The 27208-nt window shown below is 40.8% G+C and overlaps 1 protein-coding gene across 5 annotated transcripts in view; it reads left to right on the top strand.

Annotated features, from left to right (window-relative positions):
- DUSP22 (dual specificity phosphatase 22) overlaps positions 1-27208 on the top strand; it is a 68256-nt gene that overhangs the window by 26068 nt on the left and 14980 nt on the right. For all 5 annotated transcript variants that reach the window (XR_007128077.1, XR_007128076.1, XR_007128075.1 and 2 more), the window contains one exon: positions 19150-19199. Coding sequence is in view for 2 of the 5 variants with exons in the window: in XM_047733190.1 (XP_047589146.1) it covers positions 19150-19199 (50 nt within the window). In the remaining 3 variants the exon portion in view is untranslated. The remainder of the gene's footprint in view (positions 1-19149; positions 19200-27208) is intronic.

Here is a 27208-nt window from a genome sequence, read left to right as displayed (position 1 = left end):
GGTTTTAGGAGGGGAGGTGTGACTGGTTCTAGAAGAAATAATCCTAGTTCAAGCTGTTTTCATTTAAATTCATATTATGCAAGAGTAGATAGTATACTTTTCATTTTAAATTTATCTATTTTCCTTAGCCATTAGAGTTGCCGGCTTTCAGTTATTGTAAAAGAAATGGGAACATGGATTAGTAAGTGATTCTATTAAATGTTAATAGTACCAGAGAGCCATAGGTGGTGAAGAAACCTCCGTTCACTTCTCCAGACCTGTGAACTCATACTTCCTTCTGTTGTTTGGGCTCTGTTTTTTGTTGTTGTTGTTGTTGTTTTTTAAGGTGCTATAATTTGTGTGAAAGAATGATTTTGTTGGAAACAGGAACAACAGCACATCATTTCTTTCCAGATTAACAGTTTCTTTGAAAATGGCTACTCTGTTTCTTCATCTCCATTAACAATAGTTTATATTTAAAATATAGCCAAGCTATGGCCAAGATAATAAGTTAAATGCAAAATGGTCATGATTAACTTCCTCTTTAAATCACAAGATGAGGCTTGAGGTTTCCTTTATTTTAATAAATTACATAGATGTCCTTCCCACTCTCACCCTCTAGGCCTGCCTCACTACTTCATGTTTCATTTAATGGAACACATTGCCATGTGTGAACATGGGCCTTAAATATGTTCACATTGTAACTTCTGTTTAGATGCAAGACTTTCAGGTTTTAGAAATTAAAAGAACTCTAGTGTTTATGTGTCCAACCTCCTCCAGGTTACATGTGGGAAACAAAGGCCTAGAAAGTAAAATAGGTGGGACTGTAACCCCATAAAAAGAGACACTGTTTGTATAAAAACCTCAGAGCTGTGGGAAAACTGCATTTCCCTCCTCAGTATTCCTTTTTATTCTCTCATATTTCAGTCTATAAGGACAAATTCTGCTTTGGAAAAAAAAAAAAAAAAGAGAAACCATACCTTTCCTTCAGAGACAGCTTTTACTTAGCAACATCCTATTGTAGTCTTTGAATGCTATTATTACCTCAGCTTAATTATAAGTACTTTCCTGTGATTTCATATTCATTCAGAGACCATTGTTTTATAGCATAACATAGGTTAATGTTGCCCCTCTCATTTTGTTCATTTTTAAGTTCACAAATAATTCATGAATACATTCTTATAAAAAAAATTAAAATAGTACCTCTCAGATTGCAGAAGTGGGGAAAACTCAGGTACTGAAAGTTATTTGAACTCATGTGCTCACATAAGGTACTGGGATAGAGGAGTTTTGCCAGGATCCCCGAAGTTTCAGAATGTTGTTTACTCCTCTGCCTATTCATAAAGGCACTCTTCTATCTCAATTTTTTTTAAAGATTTTATTTATTTATTTGAGATAGAGGGAGAGTGAGAGAGAGAAGAAAAAAAAAAAAGCACAAACAGGGGAAGGAGCAGGCAGAGGGAGAAGCAGGCTCTCCACTGAGCAGGGAGCCCGACACGGGTCTCCCAGGACCATGGGACCACAACCAGAGCTGAAGGCAGATGCCTGATGGACTGAGCCACCCAGGCGCCCCTAGTCTTAAATTTTAAATTCAGTTCCAGAAGTCATGATCTCACCCAGCCTGAGATGAGTCAGGGAAAATGTTTGGAGTTGGTAGTGAATTGAGGGATGGATTTTATTCTTCAGCAGCTCTGGGAGGAAGTAAAGCAGGGATGATGGTGAGAGGACAGATCGTGTTCAGACCAGGCAACTGCAATAAGCTGAACCCCAACCTGATAAGAAGCCCTAATAAGAGGTGGAAGGATAAGGGATGCTAGGACCTCCTTCATGTTCCAAGATCTTCAAAGCTCCATGCATGTTTATTGAATGGCCCCTAACTTACTCTGGGCAGCACTAGCCTGGGGCCAGGTGGGAATGGCAAGGTTGTTATTGTTTAAAATTGAAGGGTTTCAGTGCTACTTATTCCATGCAGGAGTTCTCCAAGCCCTGCTGTCAGGTGGCTGTCAGGTAGCCCTGGTCACTACACTGTAGGTACGTCTTTGGTTCATTTCCAGCAAATATCTGAATGGGTTTAAAAGCACTGGGTGCTTAGTATCAAGTATCAAAGGCTTTTGCAATTAGGTATGCTCTTAATCTGATGGAGGCTAAATGAGAGAGGGCACTCATATTGTGCTATGTGGTTTCTAGAGCAGAGCTCATAGGCCAAGGGCTTCGTGAAGATTCTAAAAGGATAGATAGTTGAACAGTATGCCTGGGATATGATGCTTTTCAAAAATATAAAGAAGTTTAGGGAATTTAGCACACCATAGGCTCCTCCGGAGGATTCACAGATTTATTGACAGAATACAATCTTCCAAGTTCTGCATTGAAGACACACATTTGTCACTCTAAATAGGGAACCAGTTTGTGTGTGTGCCTGCTTATGTAACACACTACCTATTAACATCCCATGGGACTACGTTCTGCTGAATACAGTCGTGAACATTCAGATTAAGAAGGACTCAGGAAAGGGATCTGCTATCACTTAGAGTCCAGGGTGAGACTCTAGGATGAGCACTTTTTAAGAGGGGTGCTTATATAACTAGTAAACTAAGCCAACTGTGGTCAAAGAAAAGGCGCCAAACCTGATCTTATTACCAAATGAGGCTGTATAGATTAGCATAGTATAGATTGTCGTGAGAGCCTAATATTTGTAGAATGGAAGATTGCACAGTTGTTGTGCCTGTTACATCCTCTGTGGCTGTAATGATTTGTAGCCTGTTGCACTGACAAATGATGATACTATAAAGTGCACTTGCTGTGAAAAGCTTCATGAACATGCTCAGTTCATCTTTAGTATGCATTTATTTTTACTTTGGCAGGGACTTTAAAAGAAATCGTGACTTGGTTGATTTCACTTAGATTAGATGTGATTCTCTATTATTCGGGTACTTTTTAGACAGGTTTCCCAACATAGTGTTAGCAGGGTTTTGTATCCTTTCTAGCAACCCCATAGGTGGAAAGCAATGAAAGAATAAAAGGTGCTGTTCTCAGGCCTTTGCAGTGGCAGGGCCTCACCTCACCTCTGGTCATCTAGTGAAGCCAGGTGATCTTTGGTGCTTCCCAGTGGATGAGACAAGATTGTTTATCCTTTGAACCATGGGGCAAGGTGGTGAGCCAAGAGAAGGAGGTCCAAAGCCCCAATTCCTCTTTCTGCAAAAGAGTATCTGAGGAGTAGATCTTCCAAAATGAAGATTTTTAGGAACAGTAGAAACTTAGGGGCCTTTATATTCATTTGAGTCAGCTCTTAACTAAAATCTAAGATTCTGAAGTGCTCTGACTCCCTTTCCATGCCTACTGCTCTATGTTTGACTTAGACATCCCAGCTGAACAGATTCACAAGAATCACTTACCTTGATTCTATCACTGTGTAGACAAAGAAGCTGAAGTTCAGAGACATGAAGGGACTTGCCTATAATTCCATAGTTGGTCTGGGTGGCTTGGTAGAAACCTGAGTCTTCTTTCCCAGGCCAGAGATTCCCCCAGAGTGCCTTACTGTCTTGGTCCTCTCCTTGCATGACTGATGCTTGTTTATCTGCAAATAGTATTAGTAGATATTGCTACATTGGCTTTGGAAAGGGTTATCCCATTTGTGCCCTTATTGGCAGCGTATGAAAGTTACTGTTTTCCCATACTCGCACCAGCACAGAATTTTATTTTTCATTATTATTAATTAATAAAATTTTTGTTTCGTTTTATCTGCTGTGAATGCCATCCTCACACTATCAAGCCTCTTGTCCAGACAGTTCTTTCCTTTGAAGACAAAGAGTGATTGATTAACTGAGCAGTTGAGTTCTTGCTACATGCCAGGCCCTGGAACAGATGCTGGAGATAACAGAAGTGAATCAACACCAATATTTGCCCCGGTGAAGCCCTTAGAGTATAAACAAGATATATATTGTGGATATGTTATAAATACGACTAATAATTAAGTCCAGTGAAGGAAGAGCTCTGGCTTAGGACAGGCCCTCAGTGCTAGAGGTCAAGTAGGAACAGAGGCTATAGAAGCTCAGAGAATAAGGTCCTTCCTCTGCCACATGAATTTGGAGACGTTTGACTGGGTTTTTGGAAATGACTGGGAATTTGAAAAATCTGGTCAGTGGCATTCCAACCAGAAGAAAGCTGGTCGTGCCAAGATATGACTTCTGGTAGAGCTCTGAATCCATGACAGTCACACCAATCTCTTTCAATCCTCTAAGAACTCTGAGAGCCGAGCAAGGCAGATAGCATTGTTCTAGTTCCTTCACAGCATAATCAGACCTGGTGACTTGCTCATATCACCTCCAACAAGTGACAGGACCAGGTGGAAAAATTAATTGCCACATTTCTTAATTTCACATTGGAATTAAGTCTAGAACTGTAATTAAAATATTTAAGAGGAAAAAAAACCTCTGTCTCTTTCTATGTTTAAGACTTGGTTTGGGGGGTTGCTTGCTTTTTCTGGGGTATTTCCTTATTTGTGAGTGTGTCTTCAGTGCCTACTGATTGCTCCAGATTTGTAGGGTGATAAAAATTGCTGTCACAACGATGGTGCTTTTTCATATCAGGAACCCTATATTGTTTATAGGTGCTGAGGAAGTAATATTGAGCAATGAAAGATTTCTCCCTTCCCCTGAAAAAAGAAACAAAACTCTATCTTTCTAATGTAAAAATTTCAGAGTTTGTTTCATTTTTCATTCTGTGTATTTAACCAGAGCACCTGCAGGAAACAAAACTATTTTTTGCTATCAACAAAAATGCTTTAAAAAGTATTCTTATTCCTTTGCTGGACTAATTCTCCAAATAATTTAAATTTTTAAATGTTGTGTATTTTAGGATTAAATAGAAAAAACAGTAGTTTATATGCATCTATTCAAACCAGGGTATTGTATGTTTACAAAAGGTAGGTTTTGAACTTGAGTTCAGCTTGGCTATATATTTTTTCCATTTTAAGTTTTGACTTTTATACTTTGAACCACCAAAGTTTTTTTTTTTTTTTTCCAAAGAAAAAGATGTTGCCATAGAAGGCACCTATTCTTGATGGTTCTATTTTGTATTTCCTTTAACACTAAAGACATTTTTTTTTGAGGTGCCCTAGCTCACAATTTAATTCTGTTAGTTTTCTTTATAGTTGGTCATGTCTTCTGGTTCTAAAACTTCTTGTTATTTACATGTCTACACTGCTGTCTTCATTAGCCACTTATTTATGAGAAAATTCTCACCATGGTGATATTTTCATTCTACTTGGAATGCTGGGGGACTGAGAGCCTCCTTGACAGACCTTGGTCATCTGCTGTATGTCTGTCTGGTGACCCACCCCATTTCACTACCTCAAAAGTTTAGCTGGTTTCCCAAGTGTAAAGCAAACTAGAACCAAGGTGCTAAATGGTATTTAAAGTATAAGAAACTATGCTTCTGTGTGTTCTTTCTTCTACTAGCCTCTTGCCTCCCTAAGCCCTACCCTTCTTCACAGCTCAGCCCCAGCTTTCCTTCTTCTGAGAAGGACACTCCCAGTACCCTCCAACCTCAGGACTTCTTCCCTTTTCTCTATAATATTTTATAGAGAAGCTATAGTTTGTACTCTTAACTGGATGATGAATTGTATACACTCTGACAGCTTCTATAATGTATTGAATGGCCATTTAACCACTGTTTGATGAACTAGCTCTTCACTGCCTGTGTCCAAGGTCCTCAGCTGACCTCAGGCTCACTGCAGGCAGGTGCCACATTGGGATTTCTTTGGTCTTCCCCAGCACTCAACCTGGGCCTGGCACACAGGAGCCCCTCTGCAGATGCTTACTGATGAACTGAGAGCCACATGCATTTTCAGCTCCATACCAAAGTGAGAAATCATATCTTTGGTCATTTGTGGCTCATTAAGGAGTGTGAAAAAAGAGCTGTACCAAGAATGATTTATTAACCATGAGTAATAAGTGAAGCCAGAGGATCTGGTTAATGCAATGCGACCTCACTTATGTGGGTTGTTTGTTCCGTTCCTCCCATGTCAGTGAGTGTTAGCAAATGGACTCTAGTTCAGAATTAACCTCTTGCTAAGTTAGAAACAAGAATCCCCTGTGACACTTCTGTGACTTTCTGATTGATTTCTTAAGGATCCTTCAGCTACCTTTGGTTTGCATTAGAAGCTTGGTCCTACAAGGAGGAAAGTATATCTAAGACACAGTGAATGAAAAGTTAAAAGGTTTGTCACAGCCAAGGCAGCAAGCTTGAAGTGGAGGCAGAGTTGGTTGAGGCATTGTTTCAGATTTTAAGGAGTTTATAGGCAGATCATGAAAAGCTGGGAGAACATTCAAGGTACATGGGCTTGTGTTCTGGTTCAGGAGGAAGATCCTCATTGCTTGTGGTCCTCCTTTGGCAGCCACACAGGAGACTTGCATGGTGTCACCCCCAGCTCTGCATGCGGCCCATGTCAGTCCTCAGCTCCTGGGACCCGGGGCCCACCCTGCTCATGACCTTCAAATCACAGGAGCTATAGGCCACATTTCTCATAGCATATTTCCCCTAAGAGGAGAGATAACTGATGAAAGCCACATGTTTCATCCTATACCCACAGAGGTATGGGCAATGATGTTCACTGCAACTGTGTTTGTAATGGCAAAAAATTGGAGCCAACCCACACATTCAGCAGAAGGGTAATGTTCAATTATGATATATCCATATTAAGAAATACTCTGCAGCAATTCAAAAAGAAGAGTAAGGTTTATATGTATGCACAGGGAAAAGGTAATTGTTAAGCAAAAGAAGCAAGTTGTAGAATAATATTCATAATATCCCATTTATGTAAAACTAAATATTAGTTATATATTTCTGTGGGTATATATATATGCATGTAAATGAACAGCTAAGGGTCTAGAAGGACCATACTAGATTGCTCAGAATCGTAAAGTGGAATAGGATGGGAGAAGAAGGTAGGAAGGATAAGTTTCACTTTTGTCTTTATTTTTATTTATTTTTCACAATAGAAGTATCTTCATAATTTCTCTTTGAATGAAGGGAGATAGGGAAGGAAGGTAGGCAGGTGGGTGGCCATACTCTTGGTGTCTGTAGTAGTGACTAGTAGATTGCATTTGGTTGTTCAGGTTTGGCCAGAATGGGTTCTGTGGTAACAGTTTTCCCTATGCATTCATATGTGCATGTTTGACATTAGGCAAGTTGCATCCTTGTTGCCCATGATCAGGGGGTATAAACCATTCATTTCAATCATCTTAATCTTAAAAGGGAGAAGATAGCCCAAGAAAAACCTTTCAACTGTATAGATTTTATTTTTGGTATCAGTTATCTTCTACTTCATTGTTTCACTTAAATGAGTTTATGTCCTTTCTTAAAGATTCACAGATTCCCTAGTGATGCAACTTGAAGCATTGGGCAAGGTTTCCTGTTTGGATTGGCCATTGTATCCAGTGTGGATGATTTTTGTTATTTTACTGGCATTGCAAAAAACATCACACTATCGAGGTCCAGGGCCTTCGAAAACAAATCATTGTTTGACCATGGTTTTCAGATTGACAACTATTTCCAGTGAACCCCGGTTGTTTTCACCTCTCTAAGAAAGTCTCTTTGATGCCACCCAAGTATCAGTGGTACCTACCATACCAAAGTCTTGCAGCAGCTTTCATGTGTTGAGGTAAATTTGTTTGAAGCCAACCCCAGACTTAAATAGAAATGACTCAAATAGAAATGATTATGGTAGGTATCGAAAACTGTCTAGTAATCACTCTTTCTTGAATCAAGCTGTATCTGAGTTACATGTGTGTGGGCAGTCAAGTGCATAATACAGCTCCATCTGGCTGCTGACCCTTCTGTGACAAGCTCACTTGCAAATGGAGTTCTAAAACCAGAATTCCAGCATGAATGGACTAAATGGGACTGGAAATATTCTAGTACCTCATTGATTCTAGAGAGGAAACAGTGCTTTTTTGTCTCTAATTGAAACAGATCTATGTTAATCTTTCTTTTCTCTGGCTTTCTAGAGTACTATGCATTTTAGGTGTGGACCTTCTCTTTAGTGCTCAAACTTACTGACCAGCCTCTCCACAAAACTGGACTTTTATACAACACTCCTGCTAAAATTTTCTCTAACTCAAGTCCCAGTTTTGTTTTTTAATATTTCCTGCAGAGTGCCCTGTCTTGTCCATCTTGTCCTGACTCCCCGTGCAATCAAGTCCTGAGCACATTGTGTGCTGAGGACTGTGTTTCTGAAGTGGGCTTGCCTTGTTTGCATCCCTCCTTTTCCTCAAAGGGAAATATACCAGTGGCAAGATCTCCTGGTATCTCCAAACCAGGACTTCAGAAAAAGCATGTAGCACATGGTCTCCCCTCTGTGCTTTAGCTGGAGTGATAGTAGGCATTGACACAACTACATAAATTGCCCATAAATGCTAAAGCACAGGGTAAAATCTCTGTCCATTTATACAAGATCTTTAGGTTAATAAACTGGGGAATTTGGGGAAGGATTTGTAAAGAGGGGTGTTTAGGCAGCCTTGTAGGACTAGTATGGTTTGGTTCAGTGGAGAGAGATGTCTTGAGTTGGAGCAGCCCTTCCGGGCTGGTCAGGAAGGGGGAAATAAGCCCTGGAGCCATAGAAGATGTGTGGAAGTTGGCTGATTATAGAGTGGAGAAGGTGGTCACCGTGGTGGTGTAAGGGTGGGGCCATATTCAGTTCTCTTTTTGGCTAAATTAGGAGGTATTCCTTCAGATTCAGCAGATATTTACTTACCTTGTAGTAAGGATTGGGAATAAAATACAAAGAGAAGTAATATGGGGCTCAGTGTTCAGAAGAGACAGGCACAGAAATCCCCTTAGGGGCACCCCAGGGCACAGAAGGGCTGGAGAGAAGGAGCTCTGGTGCAGATACAATGCAGTTTGGCCATTCTTTGGCTGTCAACCCTTAACATGGGTCGACCTAAAGCAGGGTACAATGGCTCTGTAGGTGCTGTTGTTTTTAGCCATAAGAAAAAGAATGATTTAAATGTAGCTTGGTTTACTGAAGACTGGTTTAAGCAAATTTGCCATTTTCAGGTGCTCCTAATACTTCATTGCTGGTAGGCATTGCAGGTGGACCTTGTGCCTGCCACAGCTGCAAGGGAAGTGATCCAAACTGACTAAAGCAGTGATCCAAACTGACTAAAGCAGTGGCACCTAGCTAGTGTCATCATCTCAGCGCAGGCTAAGTGGACACGTCGTGCCTGTACTGCTCATTAAAGTGCTTCCCCCTCTCTGTGGTCTGACTCCTGACATGTTTTGTAGACCTTTGTGTGTGTCCTGGGGCAGAGGATGCTGTCAAGCCCTGGGTTTGAATTGAGAAATTATTTCTCCTTTCAGTTATCACCACAATTAGTACAGATGTTGAGTTTCAACAGTCAGTACTGAGCAGTGGCATTTTCAACTAGCTCTAATCTGCTTTTCTAATGGGAAAACAAACGAAATGCATGGTCAAAGTTTGAGCTAGTCGAGCCATATCTGCATACAGCACTAGTGAGGGAAAAGAAGTAGATGCACCTAAAATCTGAATTAGAGCCTCCTTCTCTTGAGGACCAATATGGACATGCTTGTTTGCTTCTCAGATTTTTCCCCAATTAAAGGGAGATAATTCATAAGATTCCCTTGGTGAAAAGCACAGCCAGCTGCCAAAGAAGGAAGAGAACATGTGGGAAAACTGCCTTTGGATTGTCCTCTTATCCTTTAAATGGTTGCAAAGAGATAGTTTTTCTGATATTGTGTGATCATGGAGAAGGCATCTCAGACAAACATAGCTGAGCCCAGACCTTGAAGTGAGCCTTCTGGTTATGGAAACTATTCCTAAGCACAATAGTACAGAGATTGTTTCAGAGTGTACTGGTTTTTAAAGCAGTTGGGGCTTAACAGTGGTGGAACTGGTCCAAAAGGACTTTACCTTACATTAAATTAATGAAATACCTTGTCAAGGAGACCAGCCCCACAGCACCCAAGCAGATAGCAATTCCAAATCTACTGTAAATGGTTAATTTAAACTGCATTATAGAATGCTCTGATACTATGCCCTAAAGAACAAAAATGATCTTGTAGCTAACAAAGTCAAAATAACATTTCCAAGTATTTGGGTTTTTTTAAGTGTTCCTTTAAACTGAGGCTAGCCACCTTTTCTCATGGAAACCTCTCTTGCTGCTGCTCCTGCATGTGTGGTGGTGTTGTGGTTGAATAGCCTCAACCAGTCATCTTGAGGTCCTAATGACCCCAGTGAGGGAAGGATCTCTGGCCTCCTTGGTAGCCAGTGCTCACTCACTCACTCCTTGCGAGTCCTACTCAGGCTCTAATGAAGGTGGCCTGGGACTTCCTTCTATGCCCAGTGCAAGAGGATGCAGCTGTCAAAATAAAAATAGACCATCAGATTGCTTTCAATGGCAGCAGTGGGGGAGGGAAGATTTGGTGAAGTGCTGCCCTTTCAAAGGAATGAAAGCCCCCAAAGGAAGTCTGTGGAATGTTGACCAGCCAATCCTTAAAACAGAGCAAGGAAGATGCCGCCCCCCCCATTATGTTTGGGAAATAGACAAAAATAAGCAGAGAGGCAGGCAGGCAGACAGAGGGGGAAGCAGGCTCCCCGTTGAACAGAGAGCCCAATGTGGGGCTCAATCCCAGGACCCTGGGATCATGACCTGAGCCGAAGGCAGAGGCTTTAATCCACTGAGCCACCCAGGCACCCTTTTTTTTTAAATCAAGGGACAGATAGTAAATATTTTGAGCTTTGTGGGTCCTAAGTTTCTTATGACAGTACACTGCTCTCTCCTTTAATGAAAGGAGCGTTAGACAATACATAGATGAACAGGTGTGACTGTGTCCCAGTAAATATGGGCCTTTTTTTTTTTTTTAAGATTTTATTTATTTATTTGACAGAGATCACAAGCAGGCAGAGAGGCAGGCAGAGAGAGAGGAAGAAGCAGGCTCCCCGCCGAGCAGAGAGCCCGATGCGGGGCTCGATCCCAGGACCCTGAGATCATGACCCGAGCCGAAGGCAGCGGCTTAACCCACTGAGCCACCCAGGCGCCCCTAAACATGGGCCTTTTTGCCAACCATGCTGGCATCTTCCAGGAATCTGTGTGCCAGCCATGTGGGGTGGTGTCAGGGCATTTAGAACAGGGAGCCGGAGCCAGCCTGAGGTGGAGGGAGATGATGTCAGGGAAAGCTCTGTGGGTAGGGCTGATGGGTTACATCAGGTGTGGTTCCACTAAGGGAGTGCCCCTGGGAGGAGTCCTGAAAGAGAAGGGTATTCCAGAGGAAACAAACACGGGGGAGAAGAAGAGATCCTGGGAAGGAGTGGGCAGGAAAGTACAGAACATTTGGAGAGATTCTCAGGCAGCCAGGTACCTGGAGTTTGGTGAGCTGGTGGAGGTGAGCTTGGGAGGTGAGTTGTAGACAAGTGCTGAAGGATTTTGAAGAGGATCTTTACTTTGCAGACAGGATGGATCCACTGATATGTTTTAGCAGCTGAGGCAAATTTACCTTTATATCTTTAACAAGTGGTAGCTTGTGATTCTGAAGTAGCTACTGCTGATTTCTCCTGATTTCCAAGCATCAGTTTTCAATCATGGTAATTTTTTTGGTATGGTCATTTATCATTAACATTCATTAAGTAATATTATAGAATTACTTGGTTTGGAGAGATTGCTGAAATTGGCCCTGTTTTCATGAGTCACACTGAATACATCAAGGGTGCCAGACACAACTGAAATCACAGAAGAGGGCTTTCAGTGGTAGGTTGGACCTGGCATGAATCTCCCTCACCACCTTCCTATAACCCACCCATGCTGGCTCAAGGAAATTCAGTGTGCTGACCATGCCTGCTTTAGCCTTTCATTGAAATAACTTGAGCAAAAATAAGCATTTGGGTCCTCATCTGTTGATCTGACAAGTCAAATGTATGTCGTTTTTTGACTAACCTGAAAGAAGCCAACAGGTGTTGGAGGTTTCTCATTTGCATTTTTTCTCACAAAATCAAACCAAAGGCTAAATCTTGTCTCTCCACTCTGACCTTCCCACCCCTCCCCACCCCATCAAGTACCACAGAGTTCTTGGAAGTTGTTATTTGTAGTAGTGTTTCCTAAATATAGCTGGTGCAGGAAGAATCAGTGGCAAATGGGTGCCTGAAGAAAATGCATCTTCAGTTTAGAGCCTAGACTCAGAACATGTGTTATGTAGCACAACTCAAGGACTGTATTTATCTTCTGTGGTGATTTTCTACAGTAATTCCTATGAGATTTCTATTATAGTACAAACAAAAAAGGAGATTATCAAGAATCTTACCCCCTAGACCTTACCTGGTTTGGTTTGGTTTTGTTTTAGATCTTATTTATTTGAGAGAGAGAGAGAGTTTGAGAGAATGGGTGGGATGAGGGACAGAAGAAGCAGATTTCCCTTGGAGAGGGAGCCTGACTCAGGACTCAACCCCAGGACCTCAGGATCATGACCTTAGCTGAAGGCAGATGCTTAACAACTGAGCGACCCAGGAGCCCTGTTTTTGTTTTTTGTTTTTTTTTGCGTTTATGCCTGCTTCCAGTTCTTAGTCCACAGACATACAAAAGTTTTTCCAGAGGTAATCTTTCTACAGGTAAAATTTTGTATTCTACTTTTTCCCTTTAAAAAATGTTACTGGCTATGTGAAAGTTCTTAAATTGAGGAGAAATAATGATCAAACTCCATGGGCTAGGTACCGGCTTCGGCATCCATGTACATGGCATCCATATAGTAGCCTAGGTGGAGATCTTTCTGTGCTTTCTCTGGAGTGAGATACTCCATGAAATGTAAAGCTGTCAAACCTTGCAGGTACATCTGAGCAATTTCAAGTCAGCAGTTGCCATCTCTTGGTCTATGACCTTCAGGAGTGTGGCTAGACTAATTTTTTCAGATTACCTGCCTTTAGGTTTATATAAAAATGCAGAAGTGGGGTGCCTGGGTGGCTCAGTGGGTTAAAGCCTCTGCCTTCGGCTCAGGTCATGATCCCAGGGATAGAGCCCTGCATTGGGCTCTCTGCTCAGCAGGGAGCCTGCTTTCCTCCCTATCTCTCTCTGCCTGCCTCTCCGCCTACTTGTGATCTCTGTCAAAAAAAAAAAAAAAAAGTGTAGAAGTAGTCAAATTCATAGAGATAGAAAGTAGAATTGGGGGTTACAGGGGATGGGGAGAAGGGTTAATGGGAGTTAGTGTTTAATGGGTTCAGAGTTTCCATCTGGGAAGATGAGTTCTAGAGATGAGTGGTGGTGATGAGGATGTGAATATACATGATGCAACTGAGCTGTGTATTTAATAATGGTTAAAATGGTAAATTTTATGTGATGTATATTTTACTACAATAGAAAGTACAGAGTGATTGTCTCAAGTGGGAGAGACTTTTGTTTTTTATAGTGGTGTATAAACTGTGGTCTTGCTTCTGATCAAACTTAATTCTTTTTTAATTTTGTTTCTTTTTTGGAGTCAGATTTTTGGATAATTTGGGAATTAGGTCTAAGTGGGGTCCCCAGCTTACTTTGCTTAATTCATTAATGGGCATTAGATTATCAGTGTTAATAGATTTCCATGTGTAGGAATTGCAGAGCCCACTTCAGCGTGCCACTCTGTTACTTCATAAATGTGACTGTCAAAGAAAAAATGTCATCTCTTTCAGAAGACTCCTCCTTTGTACACCCATATTGCTATTGGTATTTGGATGGGATCAGATGAGAAACCAAGATCCAAGATCAAGTCACTTTTATTAGCAGCTAAAATAACTTTTCCATCACATGGGTTTCCTGATTCTGGCCTCTTAGTAACTCTATCTCCTACTCATGTTTCCTCTTAGGTTGTGAATAAGTCCTTGCAGAAACTGATTTTATTGGTTTTCTTGAGAGAGAGAAAACAGATTCTGAAGGCCTTGATCTTTCTTTTCTTTAGAAAAGTAGAATGTCAGCTAGCCTCTCCAGAAGCCTCTTACTTATGTTTCAGAAAGAAAAGATCAGTGAATTTTAGAAATTGTACTTGAAACAAGCGAGAGTTTGATCTTTTTACTAGTCCTGAAATCAGAATCTTGCCCCTGTTTCTCAAGTACTTGACGATGTATCGTTTTAAGTGTAATCTTTAGTTTCAGCCCCAAAGAAAGGCAAAAACCTTACTTTTGGTGGTTACTATGCTTGTTGAAACAGAAAACAGAAAAATATTAGAACTTTTGAGAATAAGGACTTAGAAAGCCTTAAACTTTGTGCAAGAAGAATCTCTGAAATACTTTCTAACTTTCTTTTCAATCAATTGATATTTGTTGTCTCTTTCAAAACCTAACCTAAAAACTTCACCCCCCAAAATTTCTTTGGATGATCCCATTGAAATCTAACTTCTTTCTGGTATTTTCCTAATGTCTTTCCACACTATGTAATACTAACTGATGTGTTGCCTGTTATTATGAATATTCAGTGTGTATGTGGTCAGTGTAAATATGAGCCTTTTTCTTAATTCTTTGCCTTTTCTTCCTTCTGGTCCTCACCTTATCAGTATTAATAGCATTCTCAGGATGTTATAGGCCATTTAAAATGCCATGTAGTCAGAAGAAATTATCTGCTCATTCTTTGTCCCTCCTAGAAATCAAGACAGTCTTAAAGCATAGACTGAGCCCTTTCCCTTAGCTAAACTGGTTTTTGTATTCTTCGGCTAGCTGCCTAAATTGAAAATCTGTAACTTGACACTTACTAGCTCCATGAAGTTTAATATTAATTGGCTTTCCACCAATCACTGTTTTGGAACATCATGAAAAGTACTAAATTCTTATCTATGTAATAATTTTCTTTTAAAGAAGATAATTTTAATGTTGGGTTTTTGTTTGTTTGTTTTTTAGTTTAAGAGGTAATATGTAGGAGCAAATATCACATAGCAAATCCTGTAGGAATGGAAACATTGCTGTTATTTTTTTTATTTCAGTATAGTTAACATACAGTGTTATATTAGTTTCAGCTGTACAATATAGTGATTTAAGGATTCTGTACATTACTCAGTGCTTATCATGATAAATGTGCTCTTAATCCCCTTCACCTATTTCACTCATCTCCACATCCACCTCCCCTCTGTTATTTTTATTACTTATGATTTTCAGATTGTTCTAGAATTTTGTCCTAGAATAAAATCTGTTACTTTTTTGCTTCATTTGTCATGTTTTCCATAATTTAGCTAAACACATCCTGCCCCATATCTCTGTCTCTACAAACCTCAATATGAGAGAATGATTTTGGGGGGGGGGATTCCATTAATACTAGGACAATTTTAAGTCTCTCCAGCTTGTAGCATTGAGGTCCTTAATGCTGTCAGCACTCTTGCTGCTTTCTGAATTAGTAATTAACTGCCATGAATTGTACACATGTGCAGGCATCTGAAGACTTTTTTCAGGTACTGTATGTTCTGCAGTCTGTGGCCTGCAAGAAAGATACTTTTCGTGCTTTGTTAATGACTAAGCCAAGATAAATAGATGTTCTTGGGCAGTGAGCAGCTGAACCTCTTTGACAGTTTTGACTCCTTTCTTTACTGTATTTGCATAGTTTGTTCCCTTCTTATTGTAGATCACGGTGAGCTGATTCTTAACCAAGTTCTGGCAGTATGGACAGGCAGGAGGCTGGTGTCTGGAGCATGTGCCTGCAGTGCGCCCTTCCTATGTCATGGCTGAAAGTTCAGCTCTCTTATTTTTATGGTCCCCAGGCATGGGCACTTTATGATAGTTTTCTTCCTGTATACTATTCCTGTAGTGTGATCTTCATGTTAATTGGTTTTCACCTTGTTCAACAGATATTTAGTGTTTACTATGTGGCAAGGAAGGTTCTTGTTGTTGTTCTACTTTTGACAGAACATGATCTTATGTTTTCTATTTTCTCTGTCCTTCCTTAACAGTAGGGGATCCCCAAACTTGTGGCTGAGAGCTACTTTGTTCCTCCTTAGAAGCTTCACAGATGGGAAGCTGTAGCTGCCACATGCACATCCCAGCTAGTGAGGGTGAGGGGCCCAGCATGGCTGAAAGTTGCCTCCTCATCAATCTGTGGGCTTGAAGGGAGGGATACCCTTTGCCATCTTCCTGCATCTTACTCCTGCCATATGGGGCCAGCAGCCTTTTCTTTTTCTCATCAGGCACCAAAAAGGGGAATGGGACCCCACTCAGGGAACACCTGAAGGAAGTGAGGTGCTTTCCAATCACACTGCCATTGGAATTTATGGTGAATGCTCTTAATAAGCTAAGAGCTATTAAGCCGCCTCTTCTAGCCCATTCTCTTCCTTTCCTTCTTTTTTATTTTTTTTTTCTTTCCTCTCATCGTATGGCCTGGGGTGATTTTAGATTCTGTTAGGATTAAGTGGCTGTCCATCAGCATGTGTGACAGGCAAGCATTTTTATCCTATGTTGGAGGGGAACCACCTCAGCATTCTTGATTGATTTAAGTTACCCAGGTGACAGTCACAATGGTAGGGAGGGTGGAAACCTGAGAATCCTTCCCATCCCTCTGGAAGTTCTGGTCTGAATTGGAGGAAGTGTGTGGGAGGAAAGAATTTCATAAGCTTCTGGACCTGATCCATGGCCAACTCTCACTTAAAAGTAAAAGAAAAAAAGTAAATGAGTCATTCCAGTGACAGATTTATGAAATGATCAGTATGTGTATCTATACCAATAAGCTTGCTTGACCCTGATGAAGGGAAGTAGTGAAATTACTTTTTTTTTTTTTTACAGTATCATTTCCTTTTCCATTTTCTTTCCTTTTAAATCACTGCTTTAATACCTCTCTGGGTTTGGAGGTGCTTTAGAACTTCAGACAACTGCCTTGTTATTTCCAACAGAGCCCAGTGCCCAGAGTCCAGGAAGAAATGAGGACAGACAGAAGGAGGCAATTAGGGATGACAAAGTGAAGGTTGAATGCGGGAGGAGCATAGTCCGGCAGCTTATCCTTAAACTTTACCCTTGACATGTTCAAACCTGTTAGGTCTCATGTAAAGTATTCTCACATGGAGAAGCAGTAGTAAAACGCATCTTCAAGAGTTTGTTGGAAGATGTAATGATTGACCCAGAGCTGGGGAAAAAAAATGTATGTGTATATGAATTAAGCAGGAAAAATGTTTTGTTTTGTTTTTTTTCTGACCTCTCCTAATACTAGGAGACCCAGAGGGGAATTTTATCTTTTAGGTCTTAGTGGGAGACAACTGGTTTAAGCAGGAACCTGTTTGTTAAGAGATAGTTGAGAGCTTATGTTCTCAGAAGAGCTGGAGAAACAGACTTTCAGCTGAAGGTAAAGGAACAACACTCAGACCACATCACACAACTGGTGAGATCTGCTGCCACGTCTGCCCCCAGAACCACCTGCTTCTACTGCCACTTGCACCTGCCAAGCAGGTGCTCTTTACCCATCTGACTTGTCCCATGTCCTGTTTCCAAATCCACCTCAAGTAGGTGTGTCATGTGATGAAACCAGGTCCTGAGTCTACACCCTAATAGCAAAGGAGATTGAGAAATGTAGTTTACACGGATTCTGTATTGGAAAAGTAGAATTCACAATGTCTTGAAGTATCAAAGTGTGGAGGTCTAGAAGAGTTTGGGGCAGCCGCAAATTTGGATGTTCCTTACTAGACTACATTAGTAAATACACCCCAGAAATGCCTCATATGAATTAGCAATAAAATTTTAATGATCAACTGCAAAAAAATTCAAATAATTCTAAAAGACAAGTTGTTTTATGACTTTATTTGCTGAGGTACTTGTGGTAGTCTATATATTTCTATATGTTTCTCCTTCATTAACTCTCTTAGATTGGTTAATTTTTAGTGTTTGATGTGTTTCTTCCCCTACTTATTTTTCATGACATGGTGGCAAGATCCTATGAGATTAGGCTATCAAAGGAGGAAGGGTTTAAAAATGGTTCCTCTAAGTTCTCACAGAACCATATTGTTTTGCAAAGATTGCTGAGATTTCTAGATTTTGTTTTTTACATGACATTGAAGACCTTTGGAACTATAAATCCCTCTGAAGAAGAAACAACTAGGTTTTTAAAAAATATATTTAATTAATTACCTAATTAATTAATTAATGTATTTATTTGAGATAGAGCATGAGCAGGGGGAGGGGCAGAGAGACAGCTAGACTCCTCCCTGCAGAGCAGGGAGCCCAATGTGGGGCTCAATCTGAGGACCCTGGGACCATGACCTGAGAAGTCAGACACTTAACTGACTGAGCCACTCAGGTGCTCCAAACAACCAGGTTTTTAATAAAACTTAAATTTAGCATGGCTTTTTATAGCATGAATTTACACAGACATTTTTTATAGATTTTTATGGAGACCTATATGAAGTTCATTTTTTGGTTTTCAAATTAGGCCATTCTTTTAAAAAAATGTGAGTTTGGTACACAAACTTTTACTCTTTTGAAAAACAAGCAAAATCAAAATACAGATGCCTCAGTGGCTCAATCATTAAGCATATGCCATCAGCTCAGGTCATGATCCCAAGGTCCTGGGATCAAGTCCCACATTGCATTCCTTGCTCAGGCGGCGAGGAGCCTGCTTCTTCCTCTGCCTGCTCTGCCTGCCACTCCCCCTGATGTACTTTGTCTCTCTCTCTCTCTCTCTCTCCCTCTATAACAAATAAATAAATAAAATCTTTAAAAAAATAAATCAAGATATTTTGAATGTGTAAATTCCCAATAATGTATCAGGGAAACTATAATTTTCCAATTACTAAAATTTGATGTAGAATACTCTGTAATATAACATTGTAATTTAGTCATCATGTTAAGGATTTTACTTAAAGTGCTTCCTTTTTGGTCACTTAGGATCTTAAATGAAATAGATTTTTTTAAAATGTTGAATATGTAAACAAGCATCTGAAATGATAGTTTTGAAACTTGTTGACACTTACTGGAAAGCACTCAATTATTTCACTTTTTTGATAAACCTTATATAAGCCTACAAACAGTTTGCAAGCCAGAGCATGAATATTCATATGCACGGTCAAGGAAATAACCAGGAACCTTAATGAAAAAGTTTCCCCTGGTTCCTTGGCAACAAAGGATGAGGGAAAAACTTCTCCTTTTTACTTTTTATTTTTTGATCTGAGTAAACAGTTCCTTTAACTAGTATTCTCCACTAAGTATCATCTTTTTATTTTATTTTTATTATTCTACAGGGGGTTAAATACCTGTGCATTCCAGCAGCGGATTCACCGTCTCAGAACCTGTAAGTGGTTTTTTTCCTATATTTTTGGAGATATTAAAAATGAATAAAGGCCAGTAAAGTCAAGCAAGTTAAGTGCCGTGACGTCATCAGAGCCATGGGACTCTTGATGCCAAGCATAGAGGTCTGTGCTGCGAAGTTAGAGCCGTAGCGGGAGGCACACTGTTTGTTTACCAGTCCTTCAACTATATAACACTGACTGATGGGATATCTACAAGAAGAGGCTCATTTTTAGAAACAATGCCTCAAACCAAACTTTTAGCATGTTTATCCTCTCTCTAGAAGCAAAGGTTTAAAGAAGCTAATGGGTTTTGTCTAAGACAGCACCATCCAGTAGAAATAGACTATGAACCACAAATGTAAGCCATGCAGGTAATTTTAAATTTTCTAGGAGCCAAATTAAAGAGTAAAAAAGGAAAGGTGACAATAATTAGGTTGTGGTTAGGCTTCAGCAGAATGAGGGACAGCTCTTTGGAGACCCACAGCACTTCACAGCTTTAAACATTCACACTATTTGGTGTCTAAAAGTGACCTAGAAAGACCACGATATGGAGTTAAGTTTTACTGAAGCATGGATTTGAACCTTGCAGGCTGAGGGACTGGAGCAGAATTGAAGTACTGAGCCATTCAGTGTATCTAGTAGACACCAGCCTCTGCTTCTCAGGCTGGCCTCATGCTTACATTGCATGTCACATACAACAACCCTGCTAGTATTATACATTACTGCATTTTATTAGGAAAGTTGTAAGCTAAGGTGGTGTTTGTAAATTTGGGAGTCTGCAGACCTATCAGGATTCATCCTTCACGATTCTTAAGCTCTATTGCTTACAAATCCTGCACATTGGAATTACATACCACATAATCTTCTGTTTAGTATCCCAATTGTCTAGCATCTCTAAAAGCTATTGAACACTGAAACATCAGCCAATCTTGATTTTTATTGCTGGACAGCAGATTTTTCACAGATTATACAATAATTTTGAGAGATCTTCCTGTTTGGGGGGAAGAAAAAACAAAAAACGTTGCCAGAGTCAGATCGATTGCTGTGGGGAAAGATGTGGGAAAGCAGGTGGGTAGGACAGGAGACAGGTGGTATAGAGTTAGACCAGGAAAGGTAGATTGGAAAGCAGGGACAGATAACATTCTATGCATGACTTGTTTTCACACTAACTCTGTATTTCACAGAAAAAGTCAATCTTTAAAATCGAGGATGGTGGAGGAAAGATTTTACTAGGATCACTAGGAAAACTGTAGCAGCCTACGTCTAGGAGAAGAAGCACCAGAGAACTTCCTTGGTTACTAGTCGTGTCAAGAAACAGAAGTGGTTGGAAGGGCATGGCGTATACGGAAGGAAGTGAGCCACTGCCTTTCTCTGGAGACCACAGCAATCTTCTGCCCATGTTTTGGTGGCTATTTTTAGAACAGTTGCTTTGCTCTTATCTCAAACTGAGATTCTAATGTACTGTGAACTTGTCAATACCTGATTGGCAATGACTCTTTGGAGGAATCAGATTGTAACACATTCTGGGCATTTGTTGTCAGAGAAGGTAGCCACCTGTACTCGATTGCCCCCAGGATTTTTCAGCTATGCTAGGAGCCAAGCACTGTGCTTGATGTCCAGGACAATGACTGATGTATGAAATGAAGATTGAGCATTGAGCAGCCCTACACTATATAAACAAGTAAGCAGTAGACCTTGATGTTAGATATCTTAACTTTAAAACTAGTTGCATCTACCTTGACAAGTCATTTAAACCCATCTGAGCTTCAGTTCCCTCATTTGAAAAATTCCTGTCTTCAGGATTTTTGAAGACAGATCACATATCTATGAACTCTAAGCACTTTTGAAAATCAGAGTATACTTTTACTGTCTCCAGGGTGTGTAAATATATCTTGAGAGTTACAAAAGAAGATAGTTGAAATAACAATTTTTGGTGCTCAGGAGGCCCACTTCAGTGGAATATTTGAAAGATTTCTTTACATGGAAAGGCCAGAGTGACAGAAAATATTTCTCTGAGTTGCAGTGTCTCATGGGTCAGTTCAGATCTGGCAAAACCAGCCCAAACACAGTCACCTTGGGTCCAGAGGACTAGCCCATAAGATTTGAATTTGTTCTCTCCCATCCCAAATATGTGCAGAGGTCTTGTTAAGATGAGTGATTTCCCTTTTTAGCCCTTTCCTCACATCTTGGTGAAAGTGTAGTGTAGGATTCCAGTAGGTGGTTATTATAGCACCCAAGGGTGAAGCTAATGACAGAGGGAACTTGAGGAGAATGTGCCACTGCTGCTATTTTGAGTGAAGTCCTATAGCAGTACAACCTCTGTTTCAGTTGGAAAATAAAGTCAAGGCCATAACTCATCGAAAGGCAGAAAAGCTGGCACTCTCTTGTTGGGAATTATGTTCATAGGCACTCATGTGATTCTTTGAAGAAACTTTTAGTTTTAATCCATTAGTAATAGCAAATCTTATGCATTAAATAAGGATTTGGGCACATCGATGTCCATGATTCTATAAATACTTCTTGCTCTACTGAAGTTACATGGAAATTGTGGAGTTAAGTTTGGAATATGAGTATACTTTGTATGTTAAGAGACAGCCTATGAAATAGCTTGAGTTTCTCTTGTTACAAATATTTTATTGGAAGCATAATGTGCCTTTTAACAGTGAGCATGCTTTCATGATATAATTAGACCATAGTCAGTGAAACACTTGATTCTGTTTATATGACCCACCTCACTGCAGGTAGCCTGAAGTAATTACTCAGCAAATACTAGGAACATATAGGCTAATGTGAACCTTTATTTTCTGTACAATTAACCAATGTAGGTGGTCAGGAGATAAATAATATTAATGCTCTGGTTAACAAAAACAGGAGAAATCATGTCTGTCATTTGGAAAATATGCCCTGGGTAACTCAGATGAGTAGAACTAGTAGTTCTTTAGTCTAGCCATTTTCAATTACGGATGCCTAGAATTCTTATATTTAATGACAAAATAAATTCTAGAAAACTGTATCCCTGTTTTAAACTTACAAACTTTTAAAATTATTTCTCACTTGGGATATAACTTAATACATATAATATATATTTAATATAATATCCTAAGTCTCTCCCCACAGATACTTACACCAACAGGAATTCTTCTTGCCAATTACGCTTAGTAAGAGGTTTGTGACCTTTTGAAACTAACTGCTTCACTTGGCATTCAGTGGCTGTAAACTGCCCAGAAAGGTCATTTTTCTGTCGTGGCTTTAATCCTCATAAACTCCCCCTCTGATCTTCCAGGAACTTAAAACACAGAAACCTGGTGGAGATAACATTAGCACATTAAAATTTTAGCTTAGTTCCCCCAGCCACCTTGCCTTTCAAAGTCAGGAAATGTGAAAGTTCAAGTTCTCATAGTCATTATAACCCCACAGACCCAGGTTGGTATGTTTTGCATGATTTGTCACAATTAGAGGCATCCTTGAGTTTATATCAAATGCACAGGCCACATGTTCTCTGGCCAATGTGGCTAGAATTTCTCAGACTTTGAGAAATAGTTGCTTTTGCTTTCTCTCTGTAGTTTCTTATACAGGTCATTTGTAGCCTCATTTCTCTCATCTGTAAAATACCTATCTAACACAATTTTTGTAGTATAAGGTAGATAAGTGAAAGTGTTTTTTATGAACTCTAAGCATTTCTAAAAATAAGATTATATTTGCTGTCTATCCAAGAAAGAAGTATTAATGTATTTTGAGAGTGAACTACTTGAGAGTGAACTAGTTGAGAGGGAATTACTGTAATTCACTCTCAAAATACATTAATACTTCTTTAATTAATGAATAAATAATTTATCAATGAACAAAGAACTACTCATTCTTATATTAATATTTATTAAATTGGTATTTTGTATTTAGACATTGTTAAGGGAATAATTACTTTTTTTTAAATCTTTTTTAATCTTCTTCTTGAAGTCCAGGAAAGTTTGATCTGTGCTGTGGAGTTGGTAGCATTGCATCATTACAGTAGAGCCTTTGTGACATTCAGTGGTTTGAATATTGAGCAGGTCTCTAAATTTTTTGAGGTTTTTGTGGGGAGAAGAGGTATTAGCAATACAGTAAGCTTATATTTAAAGTATCAGTAAAACTTCCTTGCCTTATTCTACCTCCTTATCTTTTTGTGTATGTTTTGTTTAGTTTAGCTGATGTCTTCTGTACATCCAGTTCTCTCTTTCACTCATTTACAGTTGTTTTTGTTTTAATTATTAAAAAGCAACTTTGCAAGATCAAAGTGATGTGGGCCCTTAGAGTGCTGTGGTGGTCCTATTTCTAGACAGATGCATACTTACCTGAGCATCTGTGTGCACACACACACATGCTCACCCGTGACCCCTGAGGACTTTGCAGCCCATAGAAATGAGAAATACTCAGAAAAGGCATATTGAGTTTTCCATAAGACTTGACTTTTTGAATTTAACTATTTTTTAGTCTTCCTTTTTTTTTTTAAAAAAGATTTTATTTATTTATTTGACAGATAGAGATCACAAGGAGACAGAGAGGCAGGCAGAGAGAGAGGAGGAAGCAGGCTCCCCCGCTGAGCAGAGAGCCCGATGGGGCTCCATCCCAGGACCCTGAGATCATGACCCGAGCCGAAGGCAGAGGCTTTAACCCACTGAGCCACCCAGGCGCCCCAACTATTTTTTAGTCTTAAACTATGTCCTCCTTGTTTTTCTAGTGTTCAGCTACTCTTTGTGAAATGACATTATAGTAGGTGGTAAAGAGGGTTTTGTTTTGTTTTCAAAATGAACTTATGTGGCAAAATGAAAAGCATGATCATACCACATGTGTGTTTTAATTCTCCCCAGTTAAAAACAGTGTTTAAGTGCAGGACATATGAAATTTGGGACATCATTGATATATGAGTAGTTTGTGTGTGTTCAAATCTGCGTGCCGATAGAGCAGCTCTGCCATGTACTACTGTAGAATGTTCCTTCCTGCTTGCTTCTGGGGGGGGTGAGAGCTTTACTGTGTTCCAGCTGGGCCCACACAGAGCCTGGGGGCCTGTGCTAATCCTGCCCCAGGAGAAACAGCTTTCTGATCCTAGCCCACCTTCCAGAGCACAGGTTCACTCACTCAGAACTTTCCACCCGCTTGCTTTTTGCTTTTTTGCTTTTTTTTTTTTTTTAAGCATTCTTTTTTCAGGAGGAAAGAAATAAAGAGTGCTTATCTTTCTTGTTTTCTCCTCCTTTGCTTTCATATACAACATACATGCACATATATGTTTGTGTGTACACATAAATACACACATGTGTATGTATGTGGGAAGGAGAAGTGTCCTGAGTCTCCATGGCTTTTGCTCTCAGTACAGCCTGCTCTGATACTGCTGGCTTTGGAGTAAGCCCAGCTACCATTCAAGGGGTATGATCAAGGGATCATGACCAGATCCCTTTGGCTACTGCTCAGATAAGCAGAGTCCTCAGCAGGAGAAGGCTGTCTCTGATCCCACAGTCTGCCTGTGGGCTGTCACAGGCTGTCTGTGATCTCACAGCCTCCATATCTCGTAGTCTTGGAATAAGAACTAGTTGTCAGCCTCAAAAAATGAGCATCATGGGGTGTAGTTTTGCTAGATCCCATCCACATCTGTTTTGTGCATCTCTGAAGGTCAGGGAAACCTGGCTGGTCCTGTCTCTTGACCTCCAGACAGAGAGAGGGAGGAGGCTCTTCAAGGGGAGGACAGCCAGCACAAACTGAGAAAGGGGGACAGTGGCAACTGCAGGGCTGAGTTTGCTGAGCCCCCACAGAGGAGGGTTCTCCTCTGAAGTGCCCTCTGCCCTACCCAAGGTGTTCTTTTCAGATTGCTGGCAGCAGCAAGCACTATGAGGTAAGTTTGTGACACATATAGGTGGATGAGCCCCACTGGCTTTCCTCCAACAGAACTTATACACATGTCTTTGTACGGAAGTGAGGGTACAAAATGAAAAGAAACAAAATGAAGAGCAAGAATAGGGAACCTATGTTCATTGTAACAGCCTGTGGTGGGATGGTGCTTAAGATGTGTGCTTCTGCTTCACATTGGAGAATTGGGCAACAAGAGCCAGAGTCGCGGGTATTTCCTGTGTGGAGGAGGGAGTTTAGTGACCAGCGCTAGAGTTTATGTCATCAGCTTCCCTGGAAATAACCCCCGCTCCCTGCAACACACCAAAGCAGTAGTAAATGTTCCTGCCTCCTGGTTTTACTTGGAAAAAGCACTTCTAGGAATGTCTGCTTGGTGTGGCCTTGTGCCCAACTGTGTTTATGAGTCAAGTTTTGTGGTGGGGCTTTGAGCCATTTCTTCAGTGGCAGCATTTACACTCCTGGGCTGGGCTGTGAGCTGTCCTCTCACAGATGTCTGCCCTGGGGTTCCACAGCCCTTGCCCCAACATGGTGGTGGGCAGGAGCCATCTATAGGTTTGTCCTAGACTTAAGGTTGGTGCAGTTAGAACTGAAAGAGGAAAGGGCTGGCAAGGAGCAAAGTGGGGGCACCTCCTCATGACTTCCTTGGCCCTTCAGCTCTTTCACACACACTCTCTAGGCTCTGGCAGGTTTGCATGTTGCCCTACTGACCCCACTCCCACCCCACTGTCTTATCCTGAGAATCCAGATATACCCGATAGTATTTAAGACCTGGGTTTCATCGTGCATGTGGTTTGGTACATGCAGGAATAAAAGGCAGATAGAAGTAGTTGTTCCCACTCTCAGGTTTCAGTAAAGGGATTTGTTTGTTATCACTTTGCAAGATCTTGGTGAGCTCCACGGCACTGACCATGTTCCCCTAAAACACGAAGTCCTACTCACTTCAAGGGCCCTGGTAACTTTCACGTCACTCGGGCCTTTGCACTGTGTTCTGGAGCAGTCTGTGGTTTGTTCACTACTCAGGCAGTTGTCATTCATTTCGAGATTTGTTTTTCCTCTTCTGGTTGCTGTGTTCTTCCCTACCCATCTTGTCTCAGATGCAGCTCTGCTCAACTAGAAAGAGACCTGTAAAGGACAGGCATGAGTATAGGCAGGCATGGAGAGGACTCTCAGAACCTTTGGCTCCCCCAGCATGGCCGACCTAGTGGACAAATATGTACCCTCTAGGCCACTGCTAGACTGAAGTCAGGGATGAGCTTTGAGTTCTGGGCAGCCTGTCCTGGTACTGGGATCTGCATTCAGACCCACCCTACCCTCTGGCATGTCTGGTATGTACAGTGACCACAGAGGAGGACAGGCTGCATTGTGTAAACCATGAAGCAGAGGGCAGGTGGGCAGCCTGTAGCCACTCCTAGGCCAGATGAGTTGGCTCAATGTTTTTACTTTCTTTTATTTTTTTATTTTTATTTTGTTAGTAGGCTCCACACTGAGGTGTGAAGTCCAATGTGGGGATTGAATTCACAACCCTGAGATCAACACCTGAGCTGAGATCAAGAGTCAGAAGCTTAACCAACTGGGCCACTCAGCTGCCACCTAGCTCAGTGTTTTTAAAACTGTTGAATTGGTTGCTGCTATCAGGTAGATTGTATTTGACTAAAGTAGCAGGGTGATGATGTTTTAAGTTACAGAGAAATTTACTTTAAGCCTTGACTGAGAAACGTGGTGGTGGGTGCTCCCAGGCCTGGCCATCAGTACCCTGAGGTCTCCCTTTGCATCCTTCTGCCTCTCCACCCCAGGGGCTTATCACCTGTGGTTATAGGGCAGCTGATGCAGCTATAAGCATGACGCTTACTTCCAGTTTCCTAGCAGGAAAACTAGGGCAGAGATAGATAACTTTCATTAGGAAGAGAAAACTTTTCCAGAAGTCCCCACCCCACAACCTTTTCTTTACTTCTCCATGGCTGGAATTAGAGGGAAGGGGGACTATCCTGACAAACTTTGCTGCCCCAAACAAAATCAGCACAACTCAAGATGTCTGCTGCAGTTTCAATACTTAAAAATTGGAAGGCTCCACTGCAGACTATTTTTGCTTGAGAGACAAGCTCTAACAGCACCAAGCTTTCTTTCCTGCCTCCAGTGG

Source organism: Lutra lutra, chromosome 6 (assembly GCF_902655055.1).
Source record: "Lutra lutra chromosome 6, mLutLut1.2, whole genome shotgun sequence".
NCBI lineage: Eukaryota > Metazoa > Chordata > Mammalia > Carnivora > Mustelidae > Lutra > Lutra lutra.
Note: the sequence above shows the minus strand (reverse complement) of the source record. Positions and strands in the feature narration are given on the sequence as shown.